At 40.3% G+C, this 20995-nt stretch overlaps 1 protein-coding gene across 3 annotated transcripts; it reads right to left on the bottom strand.

Annotated features, from left to right (window-relative positions):
- Positions 1–117: 117 nt before the first annotated feature.
- gripap1 (GRIP1 associated protein 1) lies at positions 118–20870 on the bottom strand. 3 transcript variants are annotated; one of them, XM_072449432.1, is made up of 30 exons: positions 20713–20870; positions 18646–18712; positions 18298–18359; positions 18190–18216; positions 17946–18053; positions 17526–17688; positions 17290–17414; positions 17120–17159; positions 16910–16980; positions 16744–16791; positions 16635–16666; positions 16460–16507; positions 16280–16379; positions 15770–15847; positions 13796–13876; positions 11427–11468; positions 11068–11202; positions 10679–10774; positions 10464–10574; positions 9818–9919; positions 9617–9730; positions 9150–9227; positions 7010–7105; positions 6822–6878; positions 6390–6486; positions 6031–6158; positions 4705–4821; positions 4502–4595; positions 1758–1933; positions 118–820 (listed from the first exon to the last, which is right to left on the bottom strand). In XM_072449432.1, the coding sequence occupies exons 1-30, from the start codon at positions 20758–20760 to the stop codon at positions 752–754; spliced, it is 2610 nt and encodes an 869-aa protein (XP_072305533.1). In that variant the 5' UTR covers positions 20761–20870; the 3' UTR covers positions 118–751. The 3 variants fall into 3 exon arrangements, with proteins under 3 accessions (XP_072305533.1, XP_072305534.1, XP_072305535.1); XM_072449433.1 differs by lacking the exon at positions 11427–11468 and having other exon boundaries at positions 119–820; XM_072449434.1 differs by lacking the exons at positions 11427–11468; positions 13796–13876 and having other exon boundaries at positions 119–820.
- Positions 20871–20995: the final 125 nt, after the last annotated feature.

The raw sequence follows: 20995 nt of genomic DNA, 5'->3' as shown, positions 1-20995 counted from the left end.
ATATATATATATACACATATATATATATATATATATATATATATATATATATATATATATATATATATATATATATATATATATATATATATATATATATATATGCTTGTGTGTTGGATGTTTGGTAGAAAAAGTCAGATTCACATTGTGTTTGGAGCGGTGCAGAGGAGAGAGGGTGAACGTACAGAAGGAAACCGAGGCCAGAGCTGCCATGAACCAAGAGGCCCGGAGGAAGACTGAAGAGGACACTTACAGATGTAGAGACGACGGACATGACGTCTGTTAGCTGAATGTGTTTGGTGTGAACTAGTTTAAAAACAATACATTCAAAAATACAGGCTCCGCTCACACTTGAAATAGTTTTTCACAGGATTTTACAGAGAGCCAATGTCAACATGCACTATTATGAGTGTTAAGAGGTGCACAATCTGGACTCACTCTCAAAGACATTCATTCTCTAATGTCTCACGTTCATCTGGACATGCATGTTTTTGGACAGAAGGAGAGAGAACATTCACACTCCATTCAAGAGATTCAGAATCCAACCCTCAACCTCCTTACAAACCTCTGCCTTTGTGCACCACTTTAGAATCATGTTAGCATATAATTCACATAATATTAAACCGATACTTTCTTATTTACAGCCCTCTCTGAAACCGCTGGGAAAGTGCGGACGGAGCCTGTTTGGTCAAAAAACAAAAATCCAGTCTGTTACAGTTTGAAAAAAACAAAACAAAAGGAAGAATCAGCTTCATCCTGAGGTGGAACTAGAACCGTCTTTACCGACCCGGACCAGCTCCTGGGAGAGAACCTCCAAGTCCTAAAGAAGAGAAAAGAAATGCGTCAAGTCCACCTTAAACTCACACCATCCCTCTAGACCCGATCCAAATCCACCTTAAACCTATTCAGGCCAAATAAGCTTGTCACAATAGAAAAAGTATGACATATTGCTACATACAGGTCAATTCACACCACTGACACAATAAGGCAGGATAATACATGTAAACCCTTTTCTAAATACACAATATTGTTAAAAACCTGAGCTGCGGGACATAAATAGCAAAATGAAACACTTGCATAGTTAGTGTCTAAAATGAGTCGTATTATACATTTATTCAATCCTCTGCACAGCTCAAATATCATCTAAAAAAGTAAATAATCTCCCTACGTTTGCAAAGAAAATTTACATCCAGAAATATTGTTCCATCTCTCATTTACTGAACAATAAGTTGATATAGTAATTATGTACATGACTGTTCTGTTTTTCTAATGACTTAGTATAGCGCCTGTGGTAAATATTTATCATAGTTTTACTTCTATTAAGTTGCATTAGGTGAAGACATTTTGAAAAATAAGAGTTTAAAATTACAGGAAGTAGCCGAGAACTAAAACAGAATCTCTGTGATGTCATCAATATGCGACGCGTCATTGAAAACACAATAGAGACAATTTACACTTAACGGATACGCTTTTGCTGACAGTTTACATGATCATTCAACAAAATAAAGGTGTTATGCTGTATTATTGTTTGTTAAATCATAACTATTGTGTAATTTATATGGATTTTGGCTCTCGTCTTCAATATGGTTGCTAGGTAACAGTTGTAGAATTACCTCTACCGATGACATATTTGCTGTTCATGTATAAACTGGGGACAAATAGGCTAAATGTTTGGTCAAATCTAACTGCGTCGTGTATAAACCTGTCACAGTGAGTGTCAGTAGACCTGTGTAACCCGGTGGAGCTGCTGCTTGTACCTTCTGTAAGTGCATGTTCTTGGTCAGCTGCTCCTCCAACATGTTCTGGAGCTTCTTGTTCATCTCTCGGAGGTTGTCGTCTCCAGGTTTGACCAGATCTCGCAGGACGGAGCCCAGTTTGCCTCGGTCCGTGTGAGGCGTGCTGTGAGCTGCTCCAGCGCCAGGACCCGACACGTCTGATGGAAACGGGCAAAATGTTAGACTATCAAGAACAAAATACATAACCTTGATGTGGTATTCGAAACGGTAAATGTCTGTCTTGGAACTGGCTGGGAATCGGTTTATTATCAGTCACTCCCATTATCGCGCTGGCATAACATTCTGCCCTGGCATAGCAAGTGTTAAAGACCAAGTTCACCATTTAATCCTGGGTTGCTCTGGTTAAGACCCGTTTTCAAGCTGTATTGGTCAGTTAGAAAATAAAACTAAAATGACAAAAAAAAAAAAAGAAAAGAGAATTGACAAAAAGACTGAACTAGACCTTTGCGCTGACAAACATATAAAAGAATCCCATGCATTTCAGAACGGGTTTGTACAGGTCGAGGCCACAGGGTTGGCAGTTTTGATGCAGAATAAAACCGAATAATTGTGTTGTTTGTGGAGGAAATTGTTGTAATAAAAAAATAATGCAGCTTTTGCGATTTGCTAATTGTGTTCAACTGCAAACTTGCTTCAGAGCAGAATCCTACTTTAACATAAAGACAAATCTTATCACAATTTCAAACCTAAAGCCGAGACAAGATGGATCTGAGCGGCTTAGGGAAATTAGAATATTCAGACATGAGGTTACAGAAGTCTATGAGGGTGTGAGGCCATTAAATTGGAGAGAATATGAAGGAAAGGTGAGGATTTAACACAGAGCTGAGCATGTGAAGCTGAGAGGCAGAGGAGAGGAAACCAGCGAGTCGTGAAATTAAGAATGAACCAAGAAGCGTGCAGTGGACATGTAAGAGCCAGGTCCTTTTCAAACACAAACAAATGTGTTCGCTTCCGAGCAATGTTTCGACTTCAAATTGTTTTCTGTCAAAAGCATAAAAGTGAAAGAACATTTGATAGGACAACCATATATATAATAATATCATATCCAGACTCACACAGGATACTTTGAAGTCATGATGGGGGAGGTTTAGAAAAAGGACTAGAGGTGAGCAATAAATAAATTAATGAATGTTGCTTTGAGCTGGAAGATATGCAAAATATGAATATATAATTTTTTTTTTAAATGATACAAAAAGAGCTGAAGAAATAAAATGAGAATAAAATAAGAGTATCAAGAATATTAACTTTTGTATTCATTTTATAGACATTTGCCCACTGTTTGATAATTAAACCTCAACTAATACATTTAAAGACATAATATAACCTACATATAATTATGGAAATAGTAAAAAATATATCGCTCAACCCTATAAAGGGCTGATAATTAGGGACAATTCACCAAGAAGCCTGAAGACCAAGTAGAATATTGGTGTGCGGGCCACATTTGGACATGTCTGGCTTTGTTCAATAGCACCCCCAATGGCCAAAACACGTACTGCTTTGTGTGTGTGTGTGTGTGTGTGTGTGTGTGCGTGTGAGAGTGTGTCTGTGTGCGCGCGCACGTGTCTGTGTGCGTGTCTGTGTGCATGCGTGCGTCTGTCTGTGTGCGCGCGCACGTGTGTCTGTGTGCGTGTGCGCGTGTGTGTCTGTGTGCATGCGTGCCTGTGTCTGTGCGTGTGCCTGTGCGTCTGTCTGTGTGCGCGCGCACGTGCGTCTGTGTATGCGTGTGTGTGTGTGTGCATGCGTGCGCGCGCGTGTCTGTGTGCGTGCGTGTGCGTGGGTGTGTCTGTGTGCGTGCGTGTGTCTGTGTGCGTGCGTCTGTGTGCGTGCGTGTGTCTGTGTGCGTGCGTGTGTCTGTGTGCGTGCGTGTGTCTGTGTGCGTGCGTGCGTGCCTGTGTGCGCGCGCAAGTGCGTCAGTGCGTCTGTGTGTGTCTACAATCTCTTGGGAAATTGACAGGTGTTTTACCAGTGCAATCTTTTCCACTCCACTCGTTTATTACAGCGAGTCCAAGTCATCAAACTGAAGTCTGATGAAAGTCAATTCAAGTTCAGTTGACGGTTAAAGTTTCAAATTCAACCCACATCTGTTTCTATGATCACAATTAGTTATACTGTTAACCAAGACATTATCTTTGCCTCACGTTGTCTGCTGAAGCATTCATTTCAATAAAATGTCAAATATTGTCTCCATTTAAAGTTTAAGCAATATTGTCTCCCTCTTTGTACATTACTGAATACCATGTTCTCATTACGATGGTCTGAAGTGAAGACAGCAGCAGCCTGGCCGCAGCTCAAACATTCCGTTTGTTTGATCTTATATTTATCGCTGTGTTTCTGTCCTGTTTTTAATAATAGCTGTGGATTATTGCCTCCCACTCGGCGTCTTCATCGACTAGGTTTGAAATGAGCCTCTTCTGTCAGAGTCTAATCACAGCGTGGAAACGAGAATCACGTGGAGGAGATGGACTTTTTTTTTTATGTGTAGCTCACGTGAGTCACTGTTTTCTAATAAAAGCTAAATATGTTTGTTCCTAGTCCAAAGCAAAGTGCCAGAAGTGCGAGTGCCAATTTTTCAATAAAAAATCTCTCTCGACGTTTGATTTCAACAGAAAGTATCCATTCCAAAAACCAGGCATCATCATCCCATTTTGAATTACAACAGTTTTGATGATACTACGACTGAAAATAAAGGTTTGAAGTCTCACCTCTGCGACTGTCCATGACGTACGTCTCAATAATCGCACTCTTTTTACAGAGGTCTTCAGCCATCGACGAGCAGCTCACCTCCAGATGTTTCACCTGAGTCACACAATCACACCATATTCTCACTTTGCCACTGTTCACTGCATTATTTTTAGAGGAGATTATATGAAGGTCGCAATATTGTATTCTAGGTGAAAAGCCCCACCTTCTCCTCGAGCATCCATTTCTCCTGCTGGACCTCGGCCAGCCTCTGAAACATCTCTCCCACCTCGTCATCAGAGAGATCGGCCGGGCGCTGCGACTGAGGGCTGCCACCTCCAGACTGAACACATTAACACAAATAACATTATTAATATTAGGTATTAGACAAAGTACAAACACATTTATTACAAACTAGTGTGGATATAAAGTGTTCCGTTTCTTTCCTTAAGGTAACAATACTCCAATCATTAGTTATTAAAAACATATACACATTTAATGTACTCCAATCATTAGTTATTAAAAACATATACAATAACATTCAATTTTGTATAAAGAATAATGTTGGCCTGTAATAGATACCATTCTGTTCATCACTCTCTCATCAGAAAGCTGCCAGCATTTTAATGGAAATACTGCATTACACAAAAATGTGTGCTTGTGTTTTAAACCTGTGATACCCACCTTGATTCTTTTCCCCAGAGGGTATACTGCAAAAGCGACACTTTGTGACCGCTGTGCATTTTTAGCATCTAATGATAAAGACCTTTTAAAGCTCGTAAACCCAAAGGTTTTGATGATTGACTGAGCCTCAGTTTCACTTTGCTGATCTGTTCTAAAGCACGCGCCCGCAAAAGAGTGAATATTATTAACAACGTACCATAGGGTTAATGAACGTTAGGAATGAGTTAAATTGATTTAAAATACATACTTCCTCCTTTCGGCGTTTGAAAATCCGGTACCTCAGCTTTAATATTGTATGAAGAAATAGAAAATGAATATCAAAAAGTATACGCAGTTTATAGTTGTTTTTATCCAGATCTCGATTCGAGGGGTTACAACAGGACTCGTCTTGTTCACGTGGAATTAAATAAAGTTTAAAAACAGCTTATTTGACAAAGACGGCTCAGATCTATTCACAGAGCTACTATCAATAGAACAAAAAGAGTAAATTTAGACTCAGTTCTAAATATAAGCCTGACGTCCAGAAGGGAGGCGAAAGTGAGAGACACAAACACGTGTCCAAAAACGACAGCACTTTTCTTTCCAAACACAACAAATCACTGTTAGCGTGGATTTTACTTATCACCCCAGACATCGTTGGGAATGGTTTTAAATATGCTCTTGATTGTCAGGTAGGATTCATTGATGTATTAAGACTCACACATATACAATTGGCTGCTTTGGAATAAAAAATAATACAAAAAAAATAATAAATAAACAAAAAAATAAAATGATCCGTATCAGCCCATATCGGTTGAACTCTAGTGTAATGCGCGACATATCTTACTTTGGTCATGCCATGCTCTGATAGGTCGCTTTAACACTATACCTTGCTCTGATTGGCTGGTTGCTCCTTCATCATGTCTTTGAAGGAGAAGGATGAGACAGAGGAGGAGTCGCCGGTTTGCTGGGTTCGACTGGGGCTGTGGATCTCTGACAGGTTCAGCTCTTCTAGACCTGGAGACATTTACACAAATATTCAATCTAAATACAAGCCAGCCGAACTCTTCTCTCTACATTCTGATTTACACAGATGAGCTCAGCCTGGTCATCACTCCCTCTTCATGTCTCGGGTCCAGTCACTTTGGGAGCGAGGACCCAGTAACAGACACTAACACTCTACTGCCCGCTATGAAGTGAATGATGGCACAATAAACTCGGCCTGTACGGTAAGTGAATACAAGTTACCGGCCGTTCTGGTTTTGGTGAGGATGTCCTGCAGTCTCTCTTGGAGTTTGTCAGCTCGCCTTCTCTCCAGCTGCAGCTGCCTCTTCAGGTCCTTTAACTACAGACACATGTTCATTTCATACACTGCTCTTCATATGCAACAATCACGATAAATAGCACAGCAAATATTCTCAGTGCAACATCACAGATTGATCAAATGTCAGCTATCGATGAGATTCAGAACGGAGAGTTTTTGACGCTTGGAGGGGATTTTCTAACCGTCATTCATCAAACTTGTGTGAAAGAAGCTAAATGCTGCTCCAGGTATGTTTTTGATGAGGGAACAATGTTAGAACATGGTTAAAAACTTTGCATAATATGTGCAGTGTGTCAGAATATTCTATCCAATTTCTATTATTGAGTTGAGTCATATTCATTGAATCAAAAACTCACCGCAGCACTTCCCTTCTTCTCTAGAATCCTCTGTCCGTCCACTGTGTCTTTGATTTCCTGAAACAAAAAACAAATTTGCATCACGGGTTAGTGGGGAGTTTTTGGTCCCTGTAACTCATATAAACTTGTTTACTAACCGCTGTGTTATATGTAATTACAATAATACAGTCTGATAGTTTGATTGTCACCTGTCTGAGTTTGTCGATGGTCTGGTTGAGTTCGTCCCTTTGTTTCTCCATCTCCAGAAGCTGCTGCTGCACCTGCTCCAGCTCCAACTGTTTCACCTAAAAAACAAAAGAGCAACGTTAACCTTCAGCAAAACTTGTTCAAACAGTCTTTAAAGCCTGAAATCTAGATTATATATACATTTGACCAAAAACAGGACTAAGCCAGGTCTAAACAAAGTCTAAACCAGGAAAGAAATTAAACCAGGAGTAAAAGAGGATTAAAGAGGAACCAGACCCGATTTTTTAAAACTACACAAGATCTTAGCCAGGATTAAATTGGGATTAAACCAGGTCTTAATTCTGCATTTGCTACTCCCTTTCCTTCAACAGTTTATAAAATGTTCTATATATGGCCCTTCTCCTCTGTGTGTCTCTAATCTCTGTGTTAAATTATTATTAAATTAGCGCTGTTCTGTATTAATCCTTGAGCTGATTAATTATAGACTGTGGTGTTCCCCTTAGACTCAGATAAGTCCGGGACAGACACGACTGTGCCACAACTCATCCAATCAGAACAATGTATTTGTTTAAACTGGGTACAATACATGGAGGGGTGATCGGGAAGATCTGCAATACTCGACCATCTCTATACTCTCCAGCGGGTGCTCGAGGCTTCATGGGAGTTTGCCCAGCCAGTCAAAAGGCCCTGGTGTAGTCTTTTGGGGGTCCCTTTGCTCAGGGCTGTCCAGTCATGCAGAAGCTGTGTTTGCCTTGCTGGGAGTAAGTCAGACCTGTTCCCAGTGCATGTTGGACTCCGCCAGGGCTGCCCTTTGTCACCAGTTCTGTTTATAGTTTTTATGGACAGAATTTCTAGGCGCAGTCAGGGGTCGGAGGGTGTTCGGTTTGGGGACCACAGGATCTCATCTCTGCTGTTTGCAGACGATGTTGTCCTGACGGTTCCATTAAACCCGGACCTGCAACATGCACTGGGACGGTTTGCAGCCGACTGTGAAGCAGCTGAGCCAAAAGACAAAGCTCTCAAATTACCGGTCAATCTATGTTCCTACCCTCACCTATGGTCATGAGCTTTGGGTAATGACCGAAAGGACAAGATCACAGATACAAGCGGTCGAAATGAGTTTTGTCTGCAGTAAGCCGCTGCTCCACCACGTCGAGAGGAGCCAGCTGAGGTGGCCTCTCTAGGGAGGTGTTTCAGGCATGAAAATTTGCTTTGCTACAACCACGAAAAAAATAAGGTGACTGCCAACTTCTGTAACTCGTTTAAGCAGTGAAAACAAAAGGCAACACAATGACAGAAAAGCTACAGCCGTTAAGACATAAGGCTAAATAAATTAATAGGAAGGAAAAAACAACACAGAACTGCTAGATAGGGTTAATTGAGTAAGTTGTGAGAGTGGTCTTCAGGTCTTCAAATGAGGAGCTTGCTCCGTCTTCTGTTTATCAAATGGACATTATCTCGTACAGGAGGAAGTGAGTGTGAAAAGTTAATTAAACTCTGACTCTCATTAACGGCAGGTCACAGGTTTAACAACATCGTCTGCAGACACACTTCAAATGTTTTACACATTGTGGGATGGTAATTGCACATAAGGCCCTGGTTTAGATCCAGGCAACTGGTAAGTGGGATTTTTCAAACTTAAAAAGGCTCCGGAACACCACTAGAACTGATATTTCCTACTTGTAAACTTTGAGATGGTTGACACTCCCATTTCACATAAGAGATGAACTGTGATGTATGACTAAAACGGTGATCACAAAAAAGTAGATAGTAATAGTAAACTTGACAATAGTCTGTTGGTTAACATGTTGAGGCAATTATTGAACGTTTATTTTTCTTATAATTAGCCATATTGTTGACAGACAAGTTAATTCAGCTGGAACGCTCCGAGGTCGCCACTCACAAAGTTTAAGGAAGAAATAACAAATCTCCCAGTTGCCAGGAATACAGGCAAGTCCTGGTTCACATTTTGGACCTTGTGATGGAATAATAATCTCTGTCTATCGCTATGGATACTCACTCCCACATTTACTGCCAGATTCAACTCTTACAGTAATGCTTCATGAAAATAACATGTCCAACATCAATCGGATACTTTACTTTGGTGACTCGTTGGAAAAAAGGCCTTATAGTTAGAGCTACCTGCATCTCCTCAGAGTGGTTCTTCTGCAATTTCTCAACCTGCGCCTGATGCTCCAGAATCTTCTGTTCCAGGTTCTCCTATGAAGAAAGAAAGGAAACTCATAGTTAAAAATACACAACTTAAAACTGTAAATTGTGAGACAGTGAGAATTGTTAAAGAGGTCATTGGTTAACCACTAAATCAAGTGCATGATCCAAACTAAACCGTCACCATTTTTCTATTTTCCTTCACTACTCGGTTACACTGGTGGCGGAGAGCTGGTTCTGCAACACCTCTCAGACCTCGACCAATCACACATTTAAAACATGGAAGCTGAAGTGTCTTGTCCAAAGAAAACCAGGGGAATCTATCTGCCAAAAGTCTAATAACCTCATACACAGGTCCTTATACTGTACTTGATCTTACCCTGTTCTTTAGCCTTGTTTAGTATCAGATTATTGTTTGTGTGATGATATTGTTTTCATACCTCAGCTTCCTTGAGTCTCCTCTCAAACCAGCCTTTGGTGCCCTCCATGGAGAGGACCTGGCTCTGCAGCTCCTCCACCTTCACCACCAAGCCCTCCAACTCTTTGGTTTTAGCCTGGAGAACAAAGAAGATATAGATACATGTCATATAGTAAAATGGTTTAAATCCCCATGTTCTAAAAAGGTACTAGCGCGGTAGTACTTTTTCCTCTCTGAGTTGCTGCCGAATCTCCTCCTCAGACCTGTTCTTCTCTTCGTGGAGTCCTCGGAGTTCTTTTTCATAACGAGCTCTCACTGCCAAAACCTAAATCAAAGAAAAACACATCCTTTTCACATTACGGACAGCCAAGTAATAGTGCTTACAGAATGACAAAAAAACCAACACCATGGACACAGTGGATGGCTATTTTTGGAACATTCTCCTGGGGGCTGGCATGAAGGCCATCACGAAAAAATGGATAACTCAAACCGCTCTGACTGTTAAGGACTGAACTAACATCACAACCAACAAACACACAATGGAAACATACCCCTGGACTCAACATGAAAATAGACAAATGGGACAGTTATTTTGACCTTTATATGCTTTAAACCTGTTTTTTTGGAGTTTGCAATCCCTTTATTTTCTAACTTTATTCCCTTACTTCCCTTTTGTTCCCTCGAGTCCTGCCAATTTTCTGTAATTGTTATTATTGTCCTCACTTGGTTTTTGTTGTTTTATGTTATAATAATAAAAATAATCAAATGTATATGGAAAAATAAAATGTCAAAACATATTACCATACAACTTAATAATAATAATAATATCATTAAACGTTCATTCATAAACATTTGTGTTCTGGTCCCACCTCCTTCTCGTGCTGCAGTTTGAGGTCTGACAGCGCCTCCTTGTGGTCAGACTTCTCCTGGGTCAGCTGCATGGCCATGTCATCCAGCATCAATTTCCTTTTCTCAGCCGTCTGAATGTTCAAATAGAAAGAGAAAGAGAGAGAAATTAAGAAACAAGACAATTTTTTGGACAGTATATTATCTCCATCTGATTTAGCTTCAGTGGTTTTCACACCTTTTTGGCCTCATCAAGTTCTCGTAGTAGTTTGTCCTTCTCTTGTCCCTCGTCTGTGAGCTGCTCTAGAAGCTTCCTATTTGCAAAACTTGACTCCTAGGGAAAAAAAAAAGCATTCACCACATTTAGTATATGATTATTCATGACGTTGCATGACGTGAACAAATTAATTCAACCCACGCGGTTAATTGATGAGCAGAAGCACATTAGTGGCTAAAACTACCAAGAAAACTGTTGATTCTGTTTATTATTATTAGAGAAAAATGATCGGTATCAGCAGATCAATATTCCGGATGATTGTATCGGTGATCGGCCATAAATATCCTGATGGGAGCAACTCTAATATCAAATTCTGAACACTCAATTTGTTGTATCAGACTTATTAGTACCTGTAACTGTGACTGCAGGTCGTCCTTCTGAGCAAGTAAACTCTCGTTCTCCACTCGTTTCTGCTGCAGCTCAGTCGTCAACGCCTCCTGCTGTTCACGAAGCAGGTTCATCTCCTGAGTCTTTGCAGTTTGGATCTGAACAAGGCAAAATACAAAGATTTTTCACTATTTTAACTTGCACAATATAATGAGTATTTACACAGAGTTAGTCTACTGGAGAAGAAGGTGGGAGCAGCTGCTACTTTCAGAGTTTGTGTGCAGGAAATCTAAAAAGGACTAAAGTTTTCTGTGACTAGGATTATGTTTAATTACTGCTGATTAAGTTATACAAGTAAGGGTTCTCTTAAAATCCATTTTACCTGTTCTAAAGCACACAGGTGACTCCTCAGTGCACAGTATTCCTGAAACAATCACCACAACTTCATACTACTGCAAATTAATACTATAGTTTAGTCTTAAAAATCTACATAAATGTGGGAGAACTGCAGTTAGTTGGGTCCTGGGGTCTCACATAATGGCCATCATACAATTTAACTGGGAGGTATAGCATCCCACCCTAGAGTATCCCTGGTGTTAGCACTTTTGGCTACAAATTATTATTATCATCATTATCATTATTATTATCATTATTATTATTAGGCCCGAGCGCCACAAGCTGGCGAGAGGCCTATTAATCTCGTAAGGCCGTGCGAAGCACGGCTGCGAAAGTGCGCACGTAGTGCGCACGAAATCGAGCGCGAAGCGCTCGCCCACTTCCAAACACTCACTAACGCACTCCTTCACTCATGCACGCCCCGTGCATACTAATTAGTAGTAGGAAAATGGAACTTTACCGTTGTAAACGGGCGAAGCCCGTGCAAAAGTACGCACTAAACGAGCACTTTAAATTGGGATGACGACCGCGAAGTATAAAGCACTCATTTGCGCTAAGTAGCTCACGAATACGTTCCCCATATCTTGCATGTTCCGTGCATATAAGCATGTAATGCAAAAATTGAACATTATTACTGTATAGAGGGCCAAAAACACAAAGTGGGCGGAGCCCACTCAAAATTAACGAAAGTACCCGTCAGTGACCAGGGACCCACACCATGAGGTAGGAAAGCGCGAGCGCCGAAAATGTATAGTTTATGATATTTGAAAAATGGGAAACATTGTTTTCGCATCGGAATATTATTCTTTCTTTCTTTCTTTCTTCTCGGGACCAACCCCCCTATTTTTCACCCAGTGAACATTGACGAAAAGTCACAAAAATGTGCACACCTCTAAAAATCGTGCCTCTCTACATTCTGGCTATTTCCCTTTTCTAAAATAAAAATAATTGGCGCGTCAGCGCCCCCAAATGTACCAAAAATGCATTGAGAGATAGGAAATGACCCCAAAAAAATCTGATCGTAGAATCATGAAATTTGGCGCAGAGGTAGATGGTGACAAGAGAAGTAAAAAATATTATTACGGCAACGCCGTCCACCCAACCAAATGTCGGCCATATTGGTTCAAAAATGGCTAAGCAGGACTCGGGAGTTTTTCCAAACGTCGTACTTTTACGAACTCCTCCCAGGGCGTTAGCTCTAAAAAGCTGAAATTTGGTGAAAATGCTACTGAGGAGTGGGACATCAAAAGTTATTCAAATTACATTGATACCTCTCACGGTCTCTGTGCGGCGAAGCCGCAAACTTTAGCTAGAATTTCAGAAATCTCCCAAATTTAACATTTCTGCCGTTTGCGCCGATAAAGTCCGAATTGCGTCAAATTAGAATCAGTTGTTAAACTCTTTGCGCTAAACATACTTGAAGTGAAATAAATTAATTTGGCACCACAGCGCCCCCTACAGATTTTATATGGAGGTTAAATGTTTAGTTTTGCGAAATTTTATGAAATTTGACACACAACTCAATTTTAGCATCCCCATCAAAAAAGTCAATGAGACCCATGTCATAATTGTTACGGTTTTGCCGTAGCGATGACCAAAACCTCCCATGTTATTCCAATGGGGAAATCACCAGAACATGTTTACACTTTAGACTTTCAAAAACTCCTCTTAGGGCGTCAGCCCTATTAACCTGAAATTTGGTGAGACTCATCTTCAGGGGTGGACCGTCAAAAGTTATTCACATTTTTATTCAAAAAGTCACGGTCTCTGTGCAGCAAAGCCGCACATTTTGCCAAGAATTCAAAATAAAATAGCTTTTTGATGGTAAAACAAAGGGGAGAAGATGTGACAGCGTCACAGATTCAGCAGTAGGCGTAATAAAAGGACAATTGGGGCGCGTTAGCGCCCCCTCCTCTTGCGGCGTGGCGAGGGCCGATCATTGCCGCTATTATTATTATTATTATTATTATTATTATTATTATTATTATTATTATTATTATTATTATTATTATTATTATTATTATTATTATTATTATTATTATTATTATTATTATTATTATTATTATTATTATTATTATTATTATTATTATTATTATATTAGGAGTAGTACTATGATTATTACTGCTACTATTATTTGTATTATTTATATTATTACTATTATTATTATTATTATGGAATTATTATTACGAAAAACTGCAACTTTGATGAGAAATCCCGAAAAAACTAAAAGAATACCAAAAGTAACAGCAGGAATCACACGAAAAATATCTACAAACAAAATCAGATAAGAAATGCGGTCCAGAAAACTCTTGCTACTATTACTAACTAGCATAAAGTCCTGCTCTTTGGCTTTACCTGTTCTAGCGCTGCCAGGTTGGTTCTCAGCGCATCGTTCTCTTGGAGCATGTGATCCACCTGCTTCTGACTCTCTGTGCTCTGATTGGCCGCCACAGGTAATAGACACAGAGGAAGAGCAGAAACCGGGCCGAAAGCAGAGGAGTTAAGAGAGAAAGGGAGGAAGGTGGTAGTAGGATTAGAAAACATGGGCAAAGCAGAATGAATGCACTAAAGACACAAGTTGGAAGCGAGAGTGGATCAGCCGAAAAGACGCTCTGATTGCTCATTGTAGAGAAGAGCGAGGAGAGCATCCTTCTCAGCTGAGCCAGTCCAACATGCACCACAAAGGCATAAAGGAAGGTTTTACTTCAGGAAGAGAAATAGAAACCCTACCAGAATACACAAGTTTTATTATTATAATAATAATAATAATAATAATAATAATAATAATAATAATAATAATAATAATAATAATAATAATAATAATAACTTTTATTTATATAGCGCTTTTCAGTGACCCAAAGACACTGAACATAATAAAAAAAAAAGGGGGGGGTATTTACAGACAGGGGGGACAACACGTACAGAACACATTAATATACAGATAAAATGAACAAGACAGAAGAAGTAGAGAGAAAAAGATGGGGATGTAACAGGGGGTAGAAGTGTAGGCAATGGGGGAGAGGAGGCTAGGGGTAGGGGAGGTCATAGGCTTGGGTGAAGAGGTATGTTTTTAGGCGGGATTTGAATGTTGTGAGTGAGGGAGAGTGGCGGACAGGTTGGGGGAGGGAGTTCCAGAGTCGGGGTGCTGTTCGGGAGAATGCTCTGTCGCCAAAAGTTTTGAGTCGGGATGTTGGTGCAGTCAGGGTGAGAGAGGAGGAGGATCGGAGAGCTCGGGTGGGGCGGTGGGGGATGAGGAGGTCAGACAGGTAGGGGGGGGGCAAGGTGGTGAAGAGCTTTGAAGGTGAGGAGGAGTATTTTAAAGTTTATGCGCTGCTTGATGGGGAGCCAGTGGAGAGAGCGGAGAACGGGAGTGATGTGATCACGGGACCGGGTGTGGGTGAGGAGGCGGGCAGCGGAGTTTTGGACCATTTGGAGTCTATGGAGGGAATGGGAGGAGATGCCAGTGAGGAGGGAGTTGCAGTAGTCAAGGCGGGAGGAGATGAAGGCATGGATGAGGGATTCAGCAGCGGGGAGGGTGAGGCAGTGTCTGATTTTGGCGATGCGGCGGAGGTGGAAGTATGAGGTCTTGACAATGTGGCTGACATGGGGAGTGAAGGAGAGGGTGGGGTCCATGATGACACCGAGATTGCGTACCAGGGTAGAGGGGGTGATGGTCAAGGTGTCGATGCTGAGTGAAAAGGGACCAGTTTTATTGAGAGTGGATTTGGTGCCAATGAGGAGGAGCTCTGTTTTGTCACTGTTCAGTTTGAGGAAGTTGAGAGTGAGCCATGATTTTATTGTAGAGATGCTAGTTTCAATGTGGCTGAGGGGAGGGTTTTGGGTGGATTTGGTGGTGAGGTATATCTGGGTGTCGTCAGCGTAGCAGTGAAAGTCCATAGTTATACCGTAATGATATATAGTATGAATATATGATAACATATTGTAATTCAAAGGTCTACAGCCAATCCTCAACCAAAGAAAGCTGTTAAGAGCAGACTTCAGACTTGAGGAATAAAATCGGAACGTTTGTTGTGTTAAATAGTGATTTAATGTTTATGTTAATATTGAAAGTAGTATTTTTTGTTTTTATTAAGAATTTAGAATTGAAAATTATGACTGATTCATTAGGGAAAAGTGATGATTTCCCCCATATTGTCACACCCTAAATTGTACTTGTGTTGTGTGCTCTAATAAAATGGGGAAATAGGCAAAACTTTTGGTTTCTAGTTGTGACTAATGAGTTCATAAGAAGCTTCTTCTTCCGCTTTCTGGTTTGTACTTTTACAAATGACTACATTAGGCGTAAATATAGTCAGTTCGGAGAGTTACCTGATCTCTGAGCGTGTGCAGTGTCAGTTCATGTTCCTTGTCTTTACTCTGGAGCTTCTCTTTCAGCTCTGACACCAACTGGAGAGAACATACAACCAAAGTCATCTTCCGAAAGAGGACAAACAGAACGTGCAGTGATCATTACAACATCACGTACAAGATCGGAGCAGAAGGGACTACGATTACATTAGGTTAAAATGTGCTTTGAAAGTGCAATCGCCTCTAAATCTGCATCGCCATAAACCTAAGTCCCAGAGTCTAAACTTCTTTAGAATCTTAGAGGACCCGACAGCAGAAGTAACAGACAGCACTGCTTTTAAATCCTAAAGCTAAAGAGCACGTGTAATCTGTAGTCCGATAACAACCAGTAGATAATGTGTGTCATTTACGCCATTGAACGCTTGTGAAATCACCTGACAGGACACACAAAGGAATCTTTCAGGCGTGCAGGAGAATGCTTAGACTCTGGGACTACAAACAAGCTGCAGGTCTCGAGTTCAGAGGTCCCACCTGATTGGCTGAGAGGAAGTCAGTCTGGATCTTGTGTATCCTGGAGTTGAGTGCCTTCATTTCGTCTTCTTTCTTCTGATTTATCTCATCAATCTTTGTCCTGAACAAAACATCAGATTATAACTATGTGATTTTTAAATGGACTTAAAAAGGGAAAAGAGGTTTGAATGTGCTTCTAACCTGCTGTCATTGTACAGAGCTTCCTTCTCTCCTTGCAAACGCTGAAAACTACATAAAGCACACAAGATTTTTTTCTATCCTGAAACTGAACTATAATCAGCATAAAATAGCAGCATTTGGCTCATTATGTTTGGATCACTTAATCAGTTACAGATTATAAATTCATGTGTTTTACCTCTCTTGTTTCTTTTTTAGTTTATCTGTGAGCTATAATAAAAAGAGTTTTAGTATTTAAATCTTCTCAAAAGTCAGCATGTAAATAATACTTAGATGGAGTCATTTACCTTTGCTACTTCCTCTTGTAGTTTAGAGGTCTCTGTGTGTTTGGACGACTGTGGAGCAATCAGGACAAAATAATGAGGTAAAATTGGAGCAATATCACATTTATTTCATGTTTTCAAATACAATATTCACATGCTTTCTTGAAATGCTAAAGGTTATAAATGTCACCTCCATAGATTTGAGTTGTTCCCTAAGCAGCCTCTGAGCCTCTTTTTCTGTGTTTAGGGACAGCTCCAGCTCTGGAACCGGAGAAGAGCAGTTACTACTATTACTATATGTGAGTCTTATAATCACATAGAACCAACATACAACTACGATCAGATTTGTTCCATATTCGTTTCAATGAAAGGCATAATACAGATTCAAAAATGAACTCACCACAAAGATGTCTGTCTGTGTGTTCAAACTGATCTGAAGTCTGAAAAATAATATTAATAAAAGAAATCACACACTTGATAGAATATTATATAAGATACATTTTAACTTGTACACATACATGTAGTTAGAATGTGATTCTTACTTCTAACATGTCTCTTTTATGATCTCACCTGTTCTTGTCTGTGATTGGCTGTAGGTTCTTTCTCTTTAGTCACATCACTGACTCCATTAGAGTTTGAGGTTTCTCCGTCTGCTGCTGTTCGTCCCTGGTCCCTGCCAAGCTGGTCCTGAAGAGCTGTAGAATTACCACAAAAAAGATCTAATGTTTACAGCATTCAAAAATACAGCATTTATAAAAGCAATATTGTTTGTTATAATCAAAAAAAGTTTCAAATCCAAAACTCACCTTTGATTTTCTTGTGCAGAGAGGTGTTCTCAGCTTGGAGCTGCAGAAGCTCGTCATTGACTGTAGGTGGCAGTGTGGAGGGGGCAGAGCTTGATGTTGGAGTTTCTCTCCCTTCCTTCAGAGCCTTGTTTTCTTGCTCTAACTGCTCGATCTGTGTGCACAGCTGCAAAACAGGTACATAGCCCAATTCATACAATATTCATACACTACAGACATAGACTATGACACTGACTTTCTGACTGAAAAGCTCTTGCCTGAAGCTCTCAGAAAGAGCTTCTGTCTCAGAAAGAGCTTCTGTGTCAGTAAAAGCAATCAGTGGTAAACTTTCATCACTCAGTCCTGAAGTCAGGACAAATCCGGGCCATGAATGGGACTAAACACAAAATAAATTGTGTAAAGTACACATAGTATATACTGCACCTTGGACAGTTCTGTCATCAGAGTGGAGTTCTGGAGTCTGAAGTCTTCCTCCTGACTGTGGAGTTTGGATTGGAGCATCTCATTCTCCCCCAAAAGAGCCTCTACTTCCTACAACATAATACACACAATAACAGAACTTTTCATTTGAACTTCTTCCTCTATACATTATCATTATAATCTAAAATGTTTCTTGAACCTATTCAAAGTAGGTGGGATTCTATTTTTAGTTTCCCGTTAGACTCACCTGAGCCTTTTTACTTTTGGTCACCGCCTGGAACAGAAACATTTAATTTACTTCCAATAACCTCAAAATATAAAACATAACATTATGCATATCTTATATTAATATTACCTTCTGAGCTTTAACAAAGTCTTTCTCCAGAACCACATTTTTCTGCCGGAGGCTGTTCAGTTCTGAAATAAACCATTCAAAAATCTGAAGCAGCAAACCATTTTTGGAGCAAATACAGATTTATTTATGTTACGTGACACGACATCAGTGTGACGACCGCCTCAACAGTATCATTCTGGTCACATAACGTAACATTTAGACATTTAGACCTAACTCCAAAGTCACTCATATTCATCCACTTCCAGTCACACTGTTGATGTAGCACAGTTTCCAGACATGGCTGCATTCGTGTCACTATGGCTTCTCTAACTACCAATACAAACTCTCTCCCACCCAGAGGAGTGTTACCTGCAGAGTTTTTCCTCAGGTCATCTGAGAGCTGATAATTCTGAGTCCTTAACTCCAGCAGCTGTGCCTTGGAGACAAAAGAGCAGAGTCAAATATGAATTAATACAAACAACTAAATACCCACAGCTGAAGAAGGAGGGCTGAAAGATGCAAAACATGCATTATGACATTGCTGCTGTCATAATTCTCATTTAAAATATTTTACCCCAACAAAAATATGCAGTTTAGCAGAATGAATGAATTAAAATTAGCTTCTCCTTCATGAAATCACCACTATAAAAGAACTATGTGCATTCCAGAGCATGTGAAAGTCTAATTCAACATCCAATCAATTTCAAGGGTGAAGTTCAGGAGAGTTTGCCCTCCATTCCTTACATTACCAATCTCCACCTCTCCAGCACTCACTTTCCGATGGGTTAAAAAGCAAACCACCACATAGAATGTCAAAAGCAACTACCGTATTTTCTGGACTATAAGTCACACCTTTTTTCATAGTTTTGGCCGACTTACACTTATATTTATACTTATATATTTATACTCCGAAGCGACTTATATGTGATAATATTTGTTATTTTCACACTTGCAACTGCATTTCATACTCGAGTGTGACTTATATATGTTTTTTTCCCTTCTCTATTATGCATTTTCTGACAGGTGCGACTAATGCTCAGGTGCGACTAATGCTCAGGTGCGACTAATGCTCAGGTGCGACTTATGCTCAGGTGCGACTTATGCTCAGGTGCGACTTATGCTCAGGTGCGACTTATGCTCAGGTGCGACTTATGCTCAGGTGCGACTTATGCTCAGGTGCGACTAATGCTCAGGTGCGACTAATGCTCAGGTGCGACTAATGCTCAGGTGCGACTAATGCTCAGGAGCGACTTATGGTCCGGAAAATATGGTAGTAATTCTGGAGCTGCGCTAATTAACTAAACAAAACTAAGATAAGTTTATCTTATCCAACCTAATATTATTTCAAAGTAAAGTGAGTTTAGGTTTTTGGTGTACATAAATATCAGGACAACTATGTTTTTTTCCACTTGGATTATACTATGAATGTATGAAGTTTTATTTTTTAAGAATAAGAGACGAGAACTTATGCACTTCTCTCTTGTGGGACATAGTATTTGCCTCACAATGAGGACGGCTAATCAAAAAACATTTAAGACTATAAAACCTAACAATATAATTTTAATTGTTGAGATATGGTTGTAATGGGACCAAAGGGCATGTTTACTGCTGCACAGAAAGTTATTCATGCTTTCAAGCTATGGAAACGGTGCTCTGTTGTTATAGTAATTGTGAAATTAAATTCAAAATATTATATTTTTTGAGGAAAGGTCTTCTCAAAAATCCCTCAAATCAGGAATAATTTGCCTGACACTCACGAAAAGTAACAGTACAAAAATCCCACGTTTAAATGAGAAATGTAGCAAGGTTTAAAAGTGTAACAAGCATATAATTATCCGTACACTGGAGACCGACTGTGTAATTAGCTGGAGGCAGTGGAAAATAGTGTGTCCATGCGAGAATCTACTTAAAAACAACAGTTAGCAACGCGTTAGCATCCAGATAATAAACGCGTATTTTTATTAAAGATCTGAATCTGGGTTTCATTTTTCACAAATCCTTGAAGATGCTGTTGATGTAATCGGGCAGTGCAGCAAACCCCGTGACTCTCAACTGGGCAGAACCTGGTGCTAACTGTCATACTAAATAATACGGGCTAGCATCGGGAGCTAACGGAAAGGGGCCGTGGTTATCATGATTTATCTCACTAAATCGGAGAACGGAAACCCCCAACAATACATGAATTGCATATCTATGAACGTTTTCTACGCATTAAAGCCACCAGACGCGTAATATGACATTCCGTTCGGTAATCGGTGAGGTTTGAACCGAACCAACCCCTTTAACGGTGGTTACCCTTCGCTTGGTTACACTGACGGGTTAGCACAGAGCTAACAGGCGTCGCACCCGACTTTCCGCCCTGACAACAGCTGCGACGAACGTGACAGTGAATCGAGACGTATGCGCGGGTAAAGGGCTTTCAGACGAGCGTGTTACCTGCATCCGATGGAACTCCTCCTCGGATAAAGCCTGCGACAGAGCCATGTTTGCGCGCGGAGCTAGCTCGCAGGCTAAAGCTAGCGGCGGAGACGGACGCAGCGCAGAGAGCAGTAGCCGGGCAGATGTCTCACTCTGAGCGAGATTCAGGAACCGAGGGAGGAACTGATTAAACTTTGAAGAACTAAGAACGGTGTCCGGTTTTTGTCAGAGTATATTATGCACACATGAAGACTAATTGTAGGTACTAACATGACAAAATTAGAAACAATTCAAAGTGCAT

Source organism: Eucyclogobius newberryi, unplaced genomic scaffold, assembly GCF_026437365.1.
Source record: "Eucyclogobius newberryi isolate DKJ021-1_F unplaced genomic scaffold, fEucNew1.0.hap1 SCAF_17, whole genome shotgun sequence".
NCBI classification, from domain to species: Eukaryota; Metazoa; Chordata; class Actinopteri; order Gobiiformes; family Gobiidae; genus Eucyclogobius; species Eucyclogobius newberryi.
Note: the sequence above shows the minus strand (reverse complement) of the source record. Positions and strands in the feature narration are given on the sequence as shown.